This window comes from Paramormyrops kingsleyae, chromosome 21 (assembly GCF_048594095.1).
Source record: "Paramormyrops kingsleyae isolate MSU_618 chromosome 21, PKINGS_0.4, whole genome shotgun sequence".
Classification (NCBI taxonomy): domain Eukaryota; kingdom Metazoa; phylum Chordata; class Actinopteri; order Osteoglossiformes; family Mormyridae; genus Paramormyrops; species Paramormyrops kingsleyae.
The window spans coordinates 12871245-12890709 of record NC_132817.1 but is presented as its reverse complement, the minus strand read 5'-3'; the positions used below and the strand labels follow the sequence as shown (position 1 = coordinate 12890709).

The 19465-nt window shown below is 53.3% G+C and overlaps 1 protein-coding gene across 3 annotated transcripts; it reads left to right on the top strand.

Annotated features, from left to right (window-relative positions):
- LOC111847690 (rho guanine nucleotide exchange factor 18-like) lies at positions 1-18937 on the top strand. Of its 3 annotated transcripts, none has more exons than XM_072704114.1 (31): positions 1-15; positions 2497-2624; positions 2716-3065; positions 3381-3525; positions 3640-3736; positions 3877-3928; positions 4205-4249; positions 4526-4597; positions 4735-4843; positions 4948-5107; positions 10360-10427; positions 10752-10815; positions 11097-11229; positions 11344-11420; positions 11511-11654; positions 11854-12104; positions 12304-12429; positions 12534-12651; positions 13171-13425; positions 13570-13646; positions 13732-13910; positions 14010-14083; positions 14183-14365; positions 14458-14589; positions 14703-14809; positions 15344-15406; positions 15755-15802; positions 15912-16376; positions 16495-16771; positions 16848-16958; positions 17037-18937. In XM_072704114.1, the coding sequence occupies exons 3-31, from the start codon at positions 2962-2964 to the stop codon at positions 17156-17158; spliced, it is 3858 nt and encodes a 1285-aa protein (XP_072560215.1). In that variant the 5' UTR covers positions 1-15; positions 2497-2624; positions 2716-2961; the 3' UTR covers positions 17159-18937. The 3 variants fall into 3 exon arrangements, with proteins under 3 accessions (XP_072560215.1, XP_072560214.1, XP_072560213.1); XM_072704113.1 differs by lacking the exon at positions 1-15 and adding an exon at positions 99-701 and having other exon boundaries at positions 11514-11654; XM_072704112.1 differs by lacking the exon at positions 1-15 and adding an exon at positions 99-701.
- The last annotated feature ends 528 nt before the right edge of the window (positions 18938-19465 follow it).

Genomic DNA, 19465 nt, shown 5'->3' with positions numbered 1-19465 from the left:
GATCATTAACAGCAGGTACGTTTTGTGGATAGAGATATTTGCTCGATTATGCTTATCTGCGGTACTGCTTCATGCCTTATTAAATGCACCCTGCCACCTGTGAAACCGTGAAAGCGCTTTTGTGAGACCGTACGGCAAAAATCGGATGCCATTTATTAGAACATTTTGTGCCCGACTGCTTCTGCAAAAAGGGCGGAGGGCCGCCCAGCAGATCGGAAGCATCTCTATTCTGGTATGACTAGTTTGTAACCGCAAGCTGTTACGCTTACTGTTACTGTTACGGGGCCATTTTCCAGCGTCGGTGTCAGATCATTGCTCATTGGTGCCAGTTTCCCTCTGGAGAAAAGAGCATTATACTGGTGCTTTCTGACAATTTTCACATTTCATATTCATTCCCAAAATCAAGAAACGCATCATTTAGGTAAATCAGGTTTCCGCTCACTCTGCTACAGACCATACTCCTCTGCCTCCCCCTCCCAGCACTCTTCATCCAATCAAGTACATCTCCTATTTCCCACCTCCCAGTCCCATCCCTGGCTCCGCCTTCCCCTGTCCCCCTCATGTAAATGCCAGGCTGGGCTCTGTCACCTCTCACTGCTCTCTCCAGCACGGATCCTGGTTCTCCATGGCCGACTCGCCCTTGAATAACTCTTGGCCTCTGTTTTCCAAGTTCTGGATGAAGCGATGGTCCTTCAAAAGAGGTAGAGGGTCACCGTCTCCGGCAGCTTCCATCCAACGCTGAGGAGTTCCTCCATTAACCCTTGTAGCTGCACCTCCAGGGATTCCGCTGTCTGCATTTTCGATGACACTTTGTGCAGACTGAAGGTCAACTTCACTTCCATCCTCCGTCTGAGAAACTGCCGTGGCTCTCGAGCCTCCGCGTTTTAGGAGTCCTGCCGCTGCGATCCTCGTACCGCTTTCTCCTATGTTACGGAGTGCCTTCCTGGCGTCTGGTTGCTCTTTTAAGGGATGAGTGATATATTAAGCAGCTGGGCCTTTATTTCAAACAGTCTGCCACTGCTGGGACTTAAAATAAGTCTTGTCGCATAAATAAGATCTTGTGAAAAATGTAAACAAGGCTTGTCTGAACTCTGCACAGGAGTCCGGTATTTTCTGGGGTTCTCATTTGTCTTGACTGGGGACTGTGAAGCGTCGCTAGTGGTCCCAGCTGATGGGATATGGGCTGGCGGTCATGTGCGGGCATTCCTGGCACTGCTCAGGGCTTCGGGCACATGCCAGAGGGACGAATATTTATGGAAAGCTTCAGGAAGTGACCTGAAACCTTTAATGCCAGACCACATGCTCCAAAATGCCTTCTCCATCCGCCCGTTCCCGTCAGCTGTGATCAGGGTAGAATCCTAGGCGACTTTCTCTTCTATTGTGGGAGTGTTGGAGACTCTCCTCTGTCCACAGATACTGTGGATGATCGGCAGCTGTAACCGAGGCTCAGTCTCGGCATTCCGCGTGCACATTCATCCAGGCTGTCACACAGAGGAAGGGAAAGTCTCCCCTCTTGGGTTGTACTATTTGTACTGTTTTTTAACGTGGTGGCTGTTTCGGCGTTTTTGCAGATCGCTTACTAATCGCGAGACGTTCACACCTTCCCTATGCGGGACCGCCGTCCTATCCAGTGAGGCAGGCAGGTCCCACGTCTGGCCGAGGGCCGTAAAAGGGTGTCCCCTGGAGTGATGCAGGCCCGGGCTGTCGGGACGAGGCGCCTTCGTCTGCACAGTGGGAGCCCCCCCCCCCCCAGCCCATTTATTTTCATTGGCAGCAGTCTGGTCTGTGTCTCGCTGGGGCTTCTCCGAGCAATACTGACGTACTTCACTGCCTCGCGTGAAAACAGGGCTGCCCATGCTTGACAGAGAACACACGTCCAGCTGGGGGGGGGGGCAGGCATGATAATAACTTAATTGCCTCACTGGGCACCCTTCTGCGTTAAGGTGCTGAGGCTGAAGAGTATTGGGTTGAGGAAAATTGAATAAAAACAGGAAATGACCTGGCAGGAAGGACAACCTAAAGCTGGGGGGGGGGGGGGGTGGCTGAGTATCTGCAAATGATGACAAATATGATGGAGGGGGTTTGTAAACAGAGCAGGGAGCAAATTGTACCAAGAGTGGCTGGTCGCATCCCCTCCCCTATGAGGAACAAGGCTCTGTGCCGTTTCAGACACACATCAGCAGAATGAGGAAGTAGTTGTTACCTCATAGCTGAAAAGGAGATCTGCTGTCGGGCAGCCTTGGCGGGCGGCGGAGGCATGAAGCGCACTGACACTGCCCCACAGTCTGACCGCAGAGTATGCCTCGCTTTCCTCAGAGGTCAGGTGCTTCGTTCTGTTTGGGAGAGAGTCACCACTGTGAGATCCAAGGTCTTAGCTAAGGCACCACTGTGATCTTGTCAGCAGCGGCTTCAGGGTCATAGCCGAGGGGTTTGTGGGATCTTGCCGGCATTTCGCTGCTTCCAGCTCTGAGGTCTTCACTGGTCTCGCCTTGGCAGCGTCCGACTCGAAGCCGTGCGTCCGGCACCGGGCCAGCGAATCAGAGGTGGGCTGCTCCTCTCCCTCGTACCTGTCACCCCCCCACATCACTAAGGATGTCTTCTACAGCACCACTCCTGAGGAAAAGGTGAGGGGGGGGGGGTTAATAAATGAGTTGTTTTGTGTGGCGGGGGGGCAGAGGTGTGCAATTATGGTATCTGTATGCCCTTGGCTCCCAGGACTCCTCTGAGTACGACTGCGAGGGCCTTGCTGACAGCGCGGATGACATCTTAGCCCTACAGGGGACTGAGTACTACCAAGACCTGCAGGGCGGCGACACGCCGCACTCACTGCACAGGACCACGCTGTCTGTCAGCGTTGTGCCCTACGGTGCCTGTCTTCAGGGCCCCACCCCCTGCTTGTCCCCCCCCGGACTGCACCCGGTGACCATCACACTCCGCATCGGTAGGAAGGAGCCAGAGAGCATGGACTCCGACGATGAAGCGCTGCCTTGTCTGGTGAGGTCCATGTCGACGTCACGGAGGCACAGCTGGGGGGCACCCATGACACCGATAGGGACGGGCAGGAGGTGAGTGCCATGCGGCGGTCGACCTGCAGGGGGTGCTAATGTCCTGCTCGTGAGCAGCCCTTACTTTCTTAGCTACCAGCTGTTAGGTCTCACCTGCCCTTGCTTCCCCTATCCAAGCTGTAGTTTGAACGCTTAAGAGAAACTTACGCCTCACTCTGCCCCCCCCCCCCCGTGTCACATATTGCACAACCACAGGGGCCCATGGAAAAACTGCAGCACTTTGCACGTGAACAAGTGAGGTTTAGATGTGCATCAATACGTGATTACTGATACATTTACTGGTGCACTTACTCTGTGTGGGTGCGTGTCCCGTAGGCTGAGCCTCGACACCTGTGAGACGGGGGAGGAGGGTCCAGCCGGCCCCCGGCCTGCACAGCCTCACACCGACACAGCTCAGTCCTTCATCTTCCCAGAATGCTCTGCGCAGTCCGGGCATGACCCCACAAAGGAACCAGAGCCGGTAAACACCCGGGCTGAGTGTGTGTCTGCTGAAAGATCGCCCATCATTTACAGCTCATTTAGTCTTGCTTCACATCCCATTTTCACGGGTCTCCTGGTCTTTGTCCATCCTTAGGGAGGGAAACTGTCCTCCACCTGCGACTTCCTGGCATCGGAGAGGCGCAGGACTGTGCGCCTGCTGTCCGGGTCCAAGCAGGATGACGGGGTGACAGGTGAGTGAGCGGGGGGGGCTCGGCTGCTGGCTGTCAGCCAGGGTCAGGCAGGAGATGCTCCGATCGGACAAAACTGTGTTGTCATTTTGTGACTGGAACATGATTGGCTGCTGAAAGTGTGTGATGCTTTTGATTGACAGGAGGGCAGGACATGGCGGAGACACTGCAGAGTGAGGCGGGACAAAGCCATATGTAAGCAAACTGATTGGTCAAAACAGAGTTTTTCACTACTTTGAAATCTCTGTTCACTCATTGTGTAATAGAAAAGGACAGAATGGTAATAATGGCTGTAATGTTATTAGAGTGATCATGTGTGAGAGGATGCTGGTGGAAGCAGCACAGACTTTCCCATTTATCGCTTGGTGCTGGATGACACACTTTCTCCCCCCAGCTTCGGAGAATGTGCAGATTTCTGGGAATCAGATTCCACCGGAGCTCATCCTCATCATGTGTGCTGCTTTCTTTCAGGCTGCTGGTCCAGACCGTGCTGCAGGAGCTGAAGCAGTACCACGGGTAGGTGAGCAGAAGGCAGAGACAACACCTGTCTCAGAGAGATGGTCCCTGTGTGTGTGTGTGAGGGACAGAGCATCGCAAAGAGGAGGTCTGTATGTCTGTAAGGTACAGAGTGTCTCAGAGGAGGTCTGTATGTCTGTAAGGTACAGAGTGTCTCAGAGGAGGTCCGTGTGTCTGTAAGGTACAGAGCATCTCAAAGAGGATACCCCTCTCCATCCCTCTCTTTCCGAGATGTTATGCCCTCTGATGTTTATGCTGAAATCGTCTTTCCCACAGAGCCAAGCACCAGACCAAGGATGGCAAAGAGGCCACTGGCAGCGTTACCTGGTACGAGTTCCTCTCCAAAGAGTAAGTCCTTACTCGTCACTTACCTTTGCTGTGGAAACCAGGAGGCACCCTGACACTGCCACCAGTCGCGGCTCTCAGGTTAAGGCAGTTCTGGTGAAAACCTTCCCTGTCTTCTTTGACCTCCCCCCAACCCCCAGGAATAGAGAGGAGGAAGAGCAGGTGGAGAAGGTGGAGAGGGGGACTAAGGTCAAACGGACACTCAGCTCGCTGAAAAACAGGGTGACGGGTTCATTCAACAAAGACAAGGTGAGTATGGGTGGGGTCAGTGACAGATACATGTCCTGCTGGGTGTTAAACATTGTGGTCGAGGCCATCAGCACAGCCGTGTGAAGCCGTCCTGTCCCTCACAGGGGAAGAGCCGCGAGAAAGAGCAGCAGAAGGACAAGGAGAAGGAAAAGGAGGCCAAGGAATCCAGTGGGCACCACCTCGCTCCTGGCACCTTCTCCAGCCTGGCCACCTGCTCTGTGTGCTGCAGAAGCTTGCAAAGGAAACAGAGTCTTCAGTGTCAGAGTGAGTGCTGGCCCCCGAGGCCCCTCCCACCTGCAGCCAGCAGCCCCGCCCGTTTCACACTCTCCCACACTTACGTAACCACTGCCTTTGAACCAAAACACTACAGAATGCCAGGTGCATGACTTGTGGTTTCCCAGAATGCCTTGCAGACCAGTCACCCATCAGCGAAATGGTTCATATGAAAGATTCCGATAGCGCTGCTGCAGTATCTGTTCAGTGTGACTTCCTGTAGAGCCCCGATCAAACCAGGGGGAGGAAATGACAAAACAGGCGTTGAGGATGTGTTTGCTCCCACAGCCTGAAAGTCTGTGGTGGACCATGAAGCGTCATCTTCACAGATACCTGGCATGAACATTTCAGTCTACAGTTTATCTTCTAAGAATTTCAAAACAGGCACTTTTTTCAGTCTCAGGTCCATTCACATCATGACCACTGTCAGAAGCCAGTGAATCGTGCTTGAAGTTCTAGAACATAGGAAGCAGAACTGATCCAGAAGTTAGGACTCCCCTCCTATATCTTAGCCCCTCCCACAAAACAGGCCCACCTCATTGGCTCCTCCCACAGAACTGACACCTCCTGCATTAGCTGCAGAACCTGGCTGAATCTCAAACGGTCCTAAATGGATCCCCCTCTCCATAAATGGGTGCTGTGTGTGTGTACGTGAAGCGTGCCGACTCAGAGACGAATCCCAGGGACGCGAAAACATGAGCTCAGGGGCCACCGCTGGGTGGATTAGCGGCAGTACGGTGCGCCGCTTGACAAGCCCGGTCGATGTATGTTACAGCGGCAGCCCGAGGTGATTTAACACTAAACAGCCAAAGTGAGGGGTGTCCTAGCACCTGTGAACGAGCTGCAGATTGCTGTGGCTGTATCAGAAATGGAAAATGATAAATTCTTATAATATGTGGAAAACGCACATATTGCGAGATGGGGGTAAAAGCCCCGAGTATTTTAGCCTCAATAATAATCTTCCTTCAGAAACAAAAAAGTCAAGCCCTAGGTAAACTTGACTTAGCAACCACATACCCACATGACAATTAGAGTCAGTCTTTTACAGATAAGATGTCGGAAAGTTATGCCCCGCCGGAGTCTGTGTCGTTGGTTTCGAATGTTTAGTTTCAGAAATGTTCCGACACCCGATAGTAGGCGCCCCGTTCGCGCAGAAGAGACTTTAACATGTCTAAGTTTGAGTCAGCTTTAGCTAGGCTACTCAATGATTAACATCATCCTCAAAGATAGCTCGTAGAGAAATTAAATAATCATGCTTTACATACAGTGTGTCTGTTCTAGATGATGTTCCTAGCTGTTTGCGAAAACCGGTTAATCGGTGTTTAATACTGGGTGCGGTAGTTAAGGGGGTATTATTAACGATAGAGCTCGATCGTGTCTTAATAGACATTAAGCTGATGGGCGACGAATTTCTCTGTAGTAAATATATTAACTACCCAGCAGTGCCGGTGTTCTGACGAGTTGAGCTACCTATCGAGACGTGCTATCGAGCCTTTCTGCGCATGTGCAGTTCCACCGTTTGGGGGTTAGGGTTTGGGTTAAGGTAATGGTTTTAGGGTTTTTTGGGGGGTTAGGGTAACTCGACAAAGTAGCTCAACTCGACAGAACACCGGTCAAACCACGAGGCGACATAGGCTGCAGCCTAGGGCGCCATTTCTGAGCGGGCGCCTAAGTAACAAACCGATTTCACTTTGTCACGGTGGCGCCTGGGGTGCAACTTGCCTAGGGCGTCACATGAGTTTTGACCGGCACTGTTACCCAGGTCAGATGAATGCGTATAATATAGCTGATTATAATATAGCTTGTTTCCTATTCAAGAAGAATAGGTGATACTTTCTGTTTTTGTTCACTTCAGGATTAACTATAAGGAACTACCTCTTGAGTGCCATTGTTATTGACAGACCCGTAAATTACCATAACATTTTATTCCCTTTTTTGGTATTATCGGGGACAGTCGTGTGGTGTCGATCGGTAAACGGAGATAAACCAATATAATAAGGATAAATGACTGTGTCTCGCCCCCTATTGACGGGCAGGGTGTATTGCATGTTCTTGGCCTCATCTTCATCGCGGTTTGTTTTTATATAGCACGCGGACGGAAGAAGGACTGTTCATTAGGCTACATCCAGTGTATTAATACAGCGTAAGCCCCATGATATAAACTGGTTTCAGTCCGTTAGTTACTTTCGTAGACCTAATATAAGAATATATTCCTTTATTTAAGGATACTTAAAATAAATATCAACAGAAACCAAGATACGCCTACATAACAGCCCGCTTGTATATTTAGATAAAGGCGCCGGAGAGGGGTGCTCGGCCTGGCCGCTTGTCGCCTACTCTTGAGTCATTGTCCCTTTTAAGTCTGTGTTGTGTTGTAGCTGTGACACCTCGCACGTTAGCGGTACATGGAGCGAGCAGCGCGGCCGATTCGGGCTTCGGCAGAGCCAGTGTCCCTTAATTAACGCGGAGACACAGCCCGGCGCAATGGAAGGAGGACTGAGACTTCCCACAATGCTTTGCGGACGAGCGGAGGTGGAAGGAGGAGGAGGAGATGGTGGAGGTGCGTGGGGGTGCAGGCGAATCCGAACGCCAGGCAGGGATCGGGCCGTCTTCTCTCATCGGAGGATCAGGTGTCCACGACGTGAATTTCGTAAATGAGGTAAAGCGGCCTGTTTTTCGTCTTTGGGAGATTGGGATCCGATGGACAATATCTGGCCAACAGGGACGCGATGTCCGTAGAGGATGGCGGCGCGGCTCGGTACGGCCGGGATCGGCTCGGTTCCCACCGGCGCGGCGCCCAGGCTTCGTCCGGGCCTCGAGTCTCACACCCCGCCGCAAATCTCAGCGGCTGCAGCCGAAAAGACAGCCTCGGTTTGTATGTATTAGTAGATCGGGATCGGGGTTGTTTTCGGAAGTTTGTTGTTAAAATGTAACAAAACGCCTCTGCCCCGGGTATTAAAACGGAAAGTTCTGTGTGTGAACCGGGAGATGGGTGTGTTAAACGTTAAAAGTGTTATTAGTAATGTCGTGCACAGGTGTCCTTATCAACAACAGAAACGTAATTTTTCTAAATGCGATCGTTTGTGTTTTGGTTTTCAGCCATATGTGTTTTAAAAACAAAAGCCCTTACATGATCAGTTACTAGCTTCCTACTTAAGTGAGTGTTGAGGCCATGTTATAGTTTTCATAGTATGGTATGTGTAATGTTTCTGGGGACGTTTCTCAAACTTCATTGTGTTCGGGTCTAAGTCTGGACAGGACTCCGGCATAATCTTCAAAAGACCACCCCATCTACGGATTGCGGCGGGGTCCGATGCCGTATGGAGTGTGACAGGTGCTTTTCCTCTTAATCGGAGCTGAAGCTCCGCGCTGGTTACCGGCAGTGTGCGGGTTCGGGTTCGGGTCGCGATCCGGCGGCCTGCAAAACTACATCACCGTGTTTCACCATACAGTGAAATTCTGTGCGGCAACTCTCATGCAGAGACCAGGCGGTCTGCTTTATATTTAGTTGTATTGATGATTGTATTTATTGTTGTGTGAGGTGAAAAGCTGCAGTTTAGAGGCGATTTGAAGGAGACATGCAGGCAGTGTGGAGTGCTCTCCAGTCGGTCATGATGGCTCAGAGGTGCCCTTTAATGTGGTGGGACTGGTCTGTCAGCTCTCTTAAGAGTGCCTGCAGTTCTGAATGGAGTACCCCAGCCCCCTTGTAACACAACCCTACCCCCACACCTTAGAAAATCGATATCCACCGGCAGGTGTTGTGGAGAAGTTGGGGGACAAATGCTGCAGTTGGCTTCACAAACAAGCCAGTCCGTGTGGGCTTTACCAGGACTATGAAACCCAAACAGGGATCTGTGTGCTGTGTGGGAGGGGTATCTTTCTGCTTGGGTACCAAGAGGCAAAGTGCATCAACTGTCTAATGTGATGAAGTTTGTTTTTACCTGTTTCTATGGAAAATCACCTTTACCGGTGTGAAAATCTGCACGTTGACTGCAGCAGACACCTTCCTGCCAGTACCCCACCCCCCCCACCAGGGACTAACCTGTATTTCCGGCTTTGGTTACTTGAGGGGCGGGGCCTGTCCTGACAGATGGGTGTGTCTCAGCTGGGAGGAGGGCAGGCCCCGCTCCCATGGAAGCCCCTGCCCCTCACCTGCACGCCTTTATGGTTGCTTCTGGGGTGTGGTAGAACTTCTCTTGTGTGTAAGTCAGTTTTCCTTGGTATTTTTCTCTGACCATTTCATACACTTTATATGTTCCCCCATTATTAAGCAGAAGCACCTGATTTTCCTGAAGCTGCTCTGCCCCCTGCTGGTCACCCTTTGTCAGTATTAATGGTTTGCATATTAAATTACTTGGATAAAACTTGCACCCTTTGTCAGTCTTTATGGCGGGGGTTGCATACGCTGGAGAGTTCATTTAGTATGCTAGTGGGAGTTTTACAGTACAGAAATGTTCTGCGGGCAGAAGGAAAAATGATTGGTTCAGAGAGAGAACCAATCTGCTTGTAGAGGAGGTGAGCCCAAGCAACTAGAGGAGACAAGACCAATCAATCAGATGTTTTGGGCCTGCCTCCTTTAGTTGATTGGACCCTACAAGCAGAATGTTTTAGAGAAATAACCAATAATTTTTCCTTCTGCCCTCAAACATGTTTGTGTAAGTAAAACTCCCACAAGTGTATAGTATCAAGTTTTCCTCAAAGTCCCGGCTTTCCCAAATCTAAGCGTGGTCTGGTCACCTTTGGTAGAGTGATGGTGCCATAGAAACCCCTTTAAAAACACTGGTCAGACGCAGCCTGGGCCAAACTCTGGTGTCAGCAAAGCCTCCCTTACAGCAGAACCAAATCCCGCCCCCTTTCCTGCCTGGCCAATTAAACCGAACTTCTCAGGTGTCCCAAGCTATTTCAATGCCAAGCAACGACCGACTTGATTGGATAAGGGAGGGCACTGAGGGGTTTCTTTCCACAGCTGATTGGGTGCCCTTCTAGTGCTGTTTTCTCAGCCCATGGCTGTGTTGTCTTGTAACACCCCCTCACGCCCTGGTCAGACGGCCTGATTGGTCAGTGCCACCGTATCCAGGATGCAACAGAGTGTTAAGGGAGCCTCGTGTGTCGTGTGCCGTGTTGTCTGTCACATATGACCTGTTCCTCGCACTGATGGATCTGAACTTGACTGGATGCCATTAGGCTGCTCTGTGTGTTTGTTAATCTGTAGAGTTAGATCAGTGTACATTTTCTCCCGACAGACTGCGCAGTAAACGTGCACAGGAGCTGCCGGAATCTTCTCCCTGAGTGCACCACCAAGAGGAGCAAGGTAGGAGCGCAAGCCGCAGGAGGCACCTTCTCAGTGTTGCTCGCAATCCCTGCGTCTGCTGCTCGTGAGGAAGATGCACGCGGCAGAGCTCTCTGCTGCTGGAATGTGTCCCACACCGATGCGAATCAGAGGGGAACTGGTCAGACTTGAGTCCTAAGATTTGCAAAACCAGTTTTCTCTCCAAAGAGGAGGAGTATGTGTTTCCTCTTAGATTGTCTCTCAATTTTGCCTGATGCAGTAGGACACTGCATCGGTCTGAGAATCGTTTCACGGAGGTACGGGAGAGAGTCCTCGTTTGATTAAGATGAGCTTCTGTCCCCACAGGTAGCCAGTTCCCCTGATACGAGCTCTGGAACGTTCCAGAAGGCGGCGCAGGTCTGCAGCCGAGGTGAGCGAGGGTTCAGTGTGTGCATGGTATGGCGCTCTGCTCTGTGAGTCGTACGCCACAATTCTGGCCCCATCTCTGCATTTTTGACAATTTAAACTTTCTGGATTGCAGCTGACGGGCGAGCTTGCGTTTTTCAAGTGTGGGGGAGGTATGCTGGGTAATCAGGGTTAGGGTGGGTTAGTGTACAGAACAGGTACAGGTTGGCACAGAGAACCAGTCCACCAGTTCAGGGCTAGTTTTTATTCTGGAAGCCTCTCTGACACCCACCCCCCCCTCCACAGCCCAGAGGGACCTCCCACGCTCCTCACTGCCCGAGATCTATGGCTTATCTGCCTTGCCTCGTGGTCCAGGCATGACCATCACCCCCCGAACACCTAACGCTCAACCTGCCTTATCCAGAAGCCAGCGGAGCGGGTCAGTGCCCCCCTCCCCCATTCTCTCCTTCCTGTCACGTGACAGCAGCAGATGACCCTCATGTCTCCTGAACACATGATGTATGATCAGTCTAAGACGACTGTTTTCCTGTAGATCCATTCCCAAGGAGATGGAGGACTCAGATTCCCGAGCAAGACCCCTGGGAGATGACGGCGAGTCCATCACGGAAGGTCAGCAGTCGTGTGATTGGAGCTCTCGTCTGTGGGTCCGATGCAGCGGGTCGTGACCCGCATGGTGATCGGTGTTCACGGTCTCCCCAGTAGACGCACATTATGTGGACCTACGTGCCGACCTGGACTCGGACGCCCAGGACCTGGAGCTGGAGTCGTGGAGCTTATTGGTCGACGCCCCTCATCTACAGACACACCCCAAGGAGGTCGCCAAAAGGCAGGATGTAATCTATGGTGAGCCGGCTGGGCGGGGAGGCAGACTTGCCGTAAACAGGACGATAATGTACTTCTGTGAGCCAGTAGGGGCAGAAACCTTTCCGAAGCCAATGATCGCATCATGAATACTGGAGGAAACATCACGTTTCGTAAATAAGCCGCGTCCTAAATAGCCGTCTGTGTGTCTTACTGACGGTTGTGTGCTGTTTCGGGACAGAGCTCATGCAGACGGAGATGCACCACGTGCGCACGCTGAAACTCATGGCTGGCGTCTACGCGCGCGAGCTACGCGACGTGCTGCAGATGGACAGCGAGCTCCTTGATCGCCTCTTCCCCCGGCTAGAGGACCTGCTAAAGATCCACGTCTGCTTCCTGTCCTCCCTCCGCCAGCGCCGCCGGGACTCCCTGGAGCCCGGCGGCGAGCGTAACTACGTTATCCAGAGGCTCGGGGACATCCTGGTCTTGCAGGTAGGAGTGCTGGTCCTGTGGCGCTCTCTGGTGGTGACCCAAAGTGGTGCCTGTCAGATTCTCAGTAGGGGTTGTCCCTTGTTTTTTGAACTTCCCATGATCCCTTTTTGACTAATGGGGGTCACATAATTAGCACCTAATTAGGTGTGGCAGGGAGACCTGTCTGGGGGGGGGCTGACTGGGATTGTCTTGTTCCCAGTTCTCTGGCGACATCGGGGACTGGATGAAGCAATGTTATGGTGACTTTTGCGGCCGCCATAAAGAGGCCGTCAGCTTCTACAAAGAGCAGCTGCAGAATAATAAGCGGTTCCAATACCTCATCCGGGTAGGAGACCGCTTTTAAAACCAGGAGTCCCTTCTGGACTTGAATTTCTATGTTAAATTTGCCATATTAAAAAAGTTTAATGCTTTATATTGCCTCGCCCCCAGAAAATCAGTACTTTGTCCATCATACGACGCCTGACGGTCCCAGAATGTATCCTGCTGGTGACACAGCGCATCACCAAGTACCCTGTCCTGCTAGAGCGCCTCCTACAGAGCACAGAAGGTACTGCAGCTGCATTACCTACATTACCATGTGGGCAGTGGTGGCTTAATGGTTAGGGAAGGGCACTTGTAATTGAAAGATTGAAGGTTCAAATCCTCGACCAGCAAGGCACCACTGAGGTACCCTGAGCAAGGTACCGCCCCCAAGCACTGCTCCCCGGGCACTGAATTAGCTGCCCCCTGCTATGTCACAACCAGGGGCGGATTAACGCACAGGCTAGATATGGCTTGAGCCTAGGGGCCCCACGTGTGCCAGCCTGCAAGGGGACCCCCATTGGCGCGGTGGGGTTGGGGGGGCCCACAGACTACTGTAGCCTAGGGGCCTCTGTGCACCTTAATCCGCCCCTGGTCATAACGTATGCAGATGGCACATTTCGTTGTGCACTGTGTGCTGTGGTGAGTCAGTAGTGACCACTGATCACTAAATTCAGAATAATGTATGTTGCGATACTGATGATGACGCCCTTTGCGTGGTGAGATTTTCTGCTCTCTACTTACTGACGCCCCTCCTCGTTCCCAGCTGGCACAGAGGAGCACGAGGACGTCAGCCGGGCCCTGGCGCTGATCCGTGACCTCCTGGTGCACGTGGACGCCCAGGTGAACGAGCAGGAGAAGGCGAGTCGCTTGCGGGACGTGGCGGGCAGGATGGAGCCTCGCAGCGCCGGCAAGCTGAAGGACGGCCGGGTGTTCCGGCGCGAGGACCTGACGCGGGGGGGGCGCGTGCTGCTGCGCGAGGGCCCCGTCAGCTGGAGGGCCGCCTCTGGCAGGCTCAAAGGTACCACAGCGCCCCCTGGTGCATCAGTGCTGTTACACCAATCAAATGTCCCAGATTTCGTAAAAGTCCTCACTTTGGGTGGGTTTCGCTTCTGTCCCCAGCGAATCCAGCCAAACCTTTAAACATCACTTCCTGTTTTTCCAGACATTCTGGCTGTCCTGCTGACAGACGTGCTGCTCCTTTTACAGGAAAAGGATTTCAAATTCTCCTTCTGCACCGTGGTGAGTTCCCGGGTCTGCCTGAGGGCTTGATTAGACTTCCGGTTATGTCGCTGAACTGTTTTTCTCCTGCCCCCCCCCCCACCAGGACAACAAGCTGCCAGTGATCTCCCTGCAGAAACTGATCGTGCGGGAGGTGGCCCACGAGGAGAAGGCCATGTTCTTAATCTGCGCCTCCTCCAGCGAGCCCGAGATGTACGAGATTCACACGACGTCCAAGGAGGAGCGTAACGCCTGGATGGAGCACATCCGGCAGGCTGTGGAGAAGTAGGGGGACCCGGGGATGTGTCACTGCTGGGTGGGATGCGTGGGGGCTGGGGGGTAATTTCACCAGAGCCTCATCTTCCTCCTCCTCTCTCCCTGCAGCTGTCCGATTTTGGATGAAGGTCTTGGACGTGAGCATGGTGACCTTCTCGCCATGAAGATGAAGGATTTCCGGGGTGAGACTGAGCTCTCAGGCTGTGGGGTGGAAGCCCCTCAGCAGACTGGCCCGGGGGGGGCGTCTCATTTCCTTATTTCTGCCCCCTCCCCCTCTCCAGAGCAACTTAGCCTGAAGGACGGCCAGATTGTGCAGAGCCTGGCAGAGAAGCTGCAGATCTTTATGGAATTTGCAGAGATCACGGGCTTGGAGGAGAGTCCATCCTGCTCACGGCTGCTGCTGCGGGGCGATTCCACTGACCTCCAGCGGGGGGAGCAGCTCCTCAAAGGAGCCATCAGTGATGGTAGGAGGAGGGATGAGGATGAAAGCTAACAGGAGGTGGCGTTCATTTTAATGAGTCTCGTCACCTCAGCATTCTCGTTTTGGCCCATCTAGTGGAGACCCTAATGAATCTGCTCGTGGGCACGACGGAGCCCCCCCAGAGCCAGGCGGAGGGCCAGATCGTAGGGGGGAAGCCCAGGAGGGCCGGCACCTTTGGGGGGTACGACCGCTTGCTCGCCGGTGCTGGTAAGATCTTCCTGCATGCACACGGCTGCAGCGTCGGATTTTTCTGGAATGTTTCACTCTCCGTCACGGTGGTTCGTCTGTGACCCACACGCCCAGTCTGGCCGTTTGTGCAGGCAGCAGAGTGAGGCCCCGGGAGAGGTCCCAGCGAGCCAGCTCCGACCCCCAGCTGAAGGAGGCGTACGCTGCCGGACCAGAGCCCCCACCCTGCCCGGCCTTGGCGGTGAGGATCAGGGCTGCCGTCCATGGGAATCCTGGCTCAGTAGGGGGCCTCTGACCTTTGCCACCCCCCCCCCCCCACAGATGACACCTCGCTTTTACCGAAACAGGCCCATTTTGTTGTGTTTGGTGTGATGATTTTGCCCAGTGGGGGTCAGACCCCAGAGTTGTGGTTTTTTTTTTCCCTCCATGCTTGGGGGTTTTTTGGTCCTCTCTTCTGTTTTGTACATTTGTTCATTTATTCATTCTTTTTCTTTCTGCCTTTCCTTTTTTCTGCTTTTATTTCTGCTTTTTTGTGACTTTCTTTTTTCCGTCTTGCTCTTTGTGCTTTTCTTTCTTTCTCTTTCCCTTCCCTTGTTCACGTACCACTTGGCATTGAATCTCAATGAATTGTATATATTACCTGAGTTGTATGTGACCCTTGCCTTGTCGTGACCGTGTCTGTACCTGCTGGATGTATGTGAGCTTTCGAAAGCCGCAGCTGATTCCCTGTATGTGCGAACGACCAAATAAACCTGATCCTGATCCTTCCGGCCAGGTGGACGACGCACTCGCCTCGAACACGAACCCTCAGCACTCAGACTGCTTCACCGGCACCGAGGTATGCGGGGGGCGGGGGTGCCCGTGTAGCTGACAGAACCGGCTCTGATCTGATCTGCGGTCAGTGGGGAGGGAGGGGAGCTTATTCAACCTGCGATAAGCACTGATTTCATACATCTGCAGGTGTCTTTGTCTGTGTGTATCAGTGTGTTGGGCAGCAGTCTGGGTACACACACATTATTAATTATTATAATTATAATAATTATTTTTATAATGAACTTCACATGGGTTTGTGTAGAAGGACGTGATAGTATCAGTGTGGTAATTACCTGATGGTGTTTCTGTTGTCCTTATCCCCCCCACCCCCCTCTCTCTCTATCTCTCTGCTCCTTGTCTGTCTGGCCCCCAGTTCCTCGACAGGGTCATGTCCCTCTTGCAAAGCCTCCTCAGCCTGCAGGTAAACCCATTTGCTCTTCCCCGTGGGAGGGGGTCTTTGCACATGTGTCCGGGAAGCTGAAGGATGGCTCTAAAGTGTCCCCCCCCCCCCCCCCCCCCCCCTCCGCCAGGCGGTGGTGGCTCAGCAGGACAGTCACATGGAGCTACAGCGCGCCTCCCTCTGGGAACGGGAGCAGGGTCGTCCGGGCAGGTTGAGGCCCGGCACACTGCTGGAGCAGGAGAAGCAGCGCAACCTGGAGAAGCAGCGCGAGGAGCTGGCCAGCTTTCAGAGGCTGCAGAGCCGGCACCGCGAGGAGCAGGCGCGCTGGGAGCGGGAGCGGGACCGGCAGCGGCGGCAGGCCGAGGCGGTGGCGGCAGCGCTGCTGGGCCGGGAGGAGGCCTGCCGCACCCTGGAGGCCCAGACGGCCCGGGAGCGCCGCGAGCTGGACGAGCAGCGGGGGCAGTACCAGCAGGACCTGGAGCGGCTGCGTGAGTCCACCCGGGCCGTGGAGCGGGAGCGGCAGAAGCTGGAGCAGCAGCAGCAGCAGCAGCAGCGGAGAGTCCGCAAGCATAGGACCATCGGCCACGCGGGCCAGGTAAGCTGCCCACATGAAGCCACACCCCCAAAACAGGGCCCACCTACTACAGAAACACCACCCTGCACATGGCTCGCCCAATAAGGACCCAGCACTAATGACCCACCCCCCCCCCAAGGAAATGTTCAACGGCGAATTCGGCGAGCTGATCCCGTACCCCAGGCCCCATGCCAGGCCCGGCCTGCCCATGGGCTTCGCCGAAGACCCCGAGCGCCCCAAGGTGCCCCCGCGGCGAGAGAGCGCCGGCCTGCCACCCGTAAAGCCGGAGGTGCCCCCCCACCTGCTGAGCACCACCAACCAGCAGGGCAAGCAGCCCGGCGTGCAGCAGCAGATCCCCACCAAGCTGGCCAAGACCAAGGGCCGCCCCAAGGTGGCGCAGCGCTGCGACAGCGCCGGTCAGTCTGCCCCCCACACCCCCACCCCCACAATCTGCCTATCCCCACCTGATGAATTTCACCCCCTCCCCGACAGCCTCCTTCGAGACGCGGAGGGGCGCCTGGCCCTCAATGAGGGAGGATGGGACCAGGCAAGGCCGGAGGTCGCTGAGCCCCCAGCCACCACCGCTGCCACCGCATGCCACAGGTGAGGCCCCCCCCCCCCGTCTCGGACGGCCCCCCCCCCCCCCTGACGCCCACCTGACCCGGCTCGTCCTATGTGCAGATCCCGCGTGCCCCCCAGACCTGCTGCTCGACACCCGGCCTGTGGAAACGGGCACCCCCCCCAGGCAGCCGCCGTACAAGCTGAGCAAGGACCCGGCCAAGGAGGACGTCATCTACTTCTGACCTTCCGGTCACATGACCCCGCCGGCCCACCGCTTCGGAATGCGCACTCAGGAACCTGCCGGACGCCCTGCTGTGCTGGGCAGCCTTTGGAACTGGACCGTTTTTAACATCCGTATTTACATCTACCAACTTATTTTATGTAGAGAACGACTTGACTGGAGTCCCTTACCTTCCCATGATGCCGAGGGCTATTAGTCCGGCGTGAGTAATGCGAGGTAGAGGGTGTTTGGTACGAGGATGGATGGACAGCAGGGAGAGCTGACACACAGTCTTTGAGGGACTGTCCTTTTTGCTGATTTATCCTCTTAATTTTAATGCTTTTAATGTTTTTTTTTTTCTTCCAAAAATCATACTGTGGTATGTTATAGTTTTTAAATAAGGCCAGTTTCCTTTGTCTTAAATGATGTAGAGATGTTATCAGTTTGGAGAGCATTCATATTTGTGTCTCTGTGCTGCTCGTCTTTGACATCTTACTGCCTCCTGCTGGTCTCCATGCAAACTGCCATTTGATCTCTGATGGTGGGTGTGGTCATTGTCTGCTTGTGACCTGATTCCGAGCTCCCTGCCCACCCAGCAGTCGGTTGCATCATAGGGAATGAGAGTGTAAGATAACCCCAAATTATAGTGCTTTTTAATCTGGAGCTAATGTATCTGTAAAATGTCATTTTGTAAGTTTCCTGTGATTGATAGGCTGACATCCTTTGCGGGGGGGGGGTATCAGTCTTCTGAAGGCCTTTTGACAGACGTGAACAGAATAAGGTGAAAATTTTAATGAATGAGCCTGGTGACGATAGTTTCCTTCCAAAATGGACCAGGACTCACCCATTGTGCTGTATGTAATGGTACCGGTCCATGATATCGGGCCAGAACCCAAGCTGGAGTATGTGACACTCTTCCAGACCCCCCCCCCCAGTTTTGCATAGTGGTACTTACCTCCCCTGCCCTTCCACAGCGGTGGAGAGAATCCTGACGTGTACCACCCCTGATTGTTTCCTTAGAAGGCTCTGGAGTGAATCACTTGTGATACGCAGAGTGAAACGCGTAGTTAAGGTACGTGTGTGATTGTGGATCACACTGTTTTTTTTGCTCTATGGATGTGGGGAGGGGGCTATTTTGTTCTTTTGCACACCCCATGTGCCTCTAGAATTTTCTGTAGCCGCCTGGGTGACCAAAGAGACCTTTTCTGACTGTGCTGTTTGTAATGTATGGGGGGGGGGGGGGGAGCTTGGCTGGAGCTCTGCGTTTTGGGTTTCTGTGCCTGATACCCCCCCTGCCCCCCCCTCGTCTGGCCAAGCTGAAGCAATTGAGCACTTTACCTTTTTGGTGTGTATGTGTGTGTGTATGTGTGTGTTGGGGGGGTGGTGGAATACCCCTCCTCCAGCCCTGCTGATGATTCCACCTCCGCTCTGCTTGCTTCTGGAATCTGCATCCTTTCGTCTCGGTTTGTCTAAAATCTCACAATGGGGGCGTCTGTGTTAGAAACCTCTTCAGTATCTTGCTTTTTTTTTTTTTTTTCCCCTTTCCATGCCGGTGTTTTATGTCCCAGCGTCTTAATCTCTAAATCCCGGTGGCGGGTCTCAGCCATGAACGGCCGTCTTATGATTCCTGTTCTTTAGTGACCTGTAACCTTCCTTGGGGGGTGGGGGGTCTAATCTGGTGTCTGTAGCACACTGAACAATCAGTTCAAGAGTTAATGTTTTATATGCCGTAAGACTTGTGAGAAATTCCAAAACTGCTGCCTTAGAGGAAATTATTTTTAGCAATAAAATGTGAAGGTGGTTTGTTTGTGTGTTTTATATGTTTTTTGTTGGGGGTGTGATAGGCGCTACATTCAGCCATTGCGTTGTGTGCAGGTATGAGCCCCGCCCACTCACCACACTGGGATGTGACCTTACACGCCCTGACTTTTGTGGATCAGCCTTCATCTGAAACCTCTCCTCAACCCATTTACTGCGGCATTCTACGCTGTAAGACCTCACCTGCCCCCTCCCACCGCGTCCCATGCCGCTGAAGAGAAGCTCTCTTTAAAGGTTAATCAGCTTGTCCTAAAAAGTGACCCAGCCCAGCTGCGCAGACATGCAGGGAAATGGCAGCTCTGCTGCTGCTTTGCTGGCAGTGACTGTAGACGTGTTCATCCATCCATCTGCAGCATGTTATTCTTTATTTACGCCATTTACTTTTAACAGCTTACTGGCCACTTAGCTGGCCAAACACTACCGGCTCGCTTGTGACGATGAAGCATATTCTCTCCACTTTCTATATTTACTTCTTCCGCGCAGTGGTTCTCAAACCAGTCCTCAGGAACCT

Excerpts from the sequence above, each read along its gene's own strand:
- LOC111847690 (XM_072704112.1), top strand. The coding sequence starts at position 626 with ATGGCCGACTCGCCCTTGAATAACTCTTGGCCTCTGTTTTCCAAGTTC. Across the intron at positions 5,108-10,359 it reads ACAGAGTCTTCAGTGTCAGA|ACTGCGCAGTAAACGTGCAC; the intron begins GTGAGTGCTGGC and ends TTCTCCCGACAG. Across the intron at positions 14,366-14,457 it reads CAAAGGAGCCATCAGTGATG|TGGAGACCCTAATGAATCTG; the intron begins GTAGGAGGAGGG and ends TGGCCCATCTAG.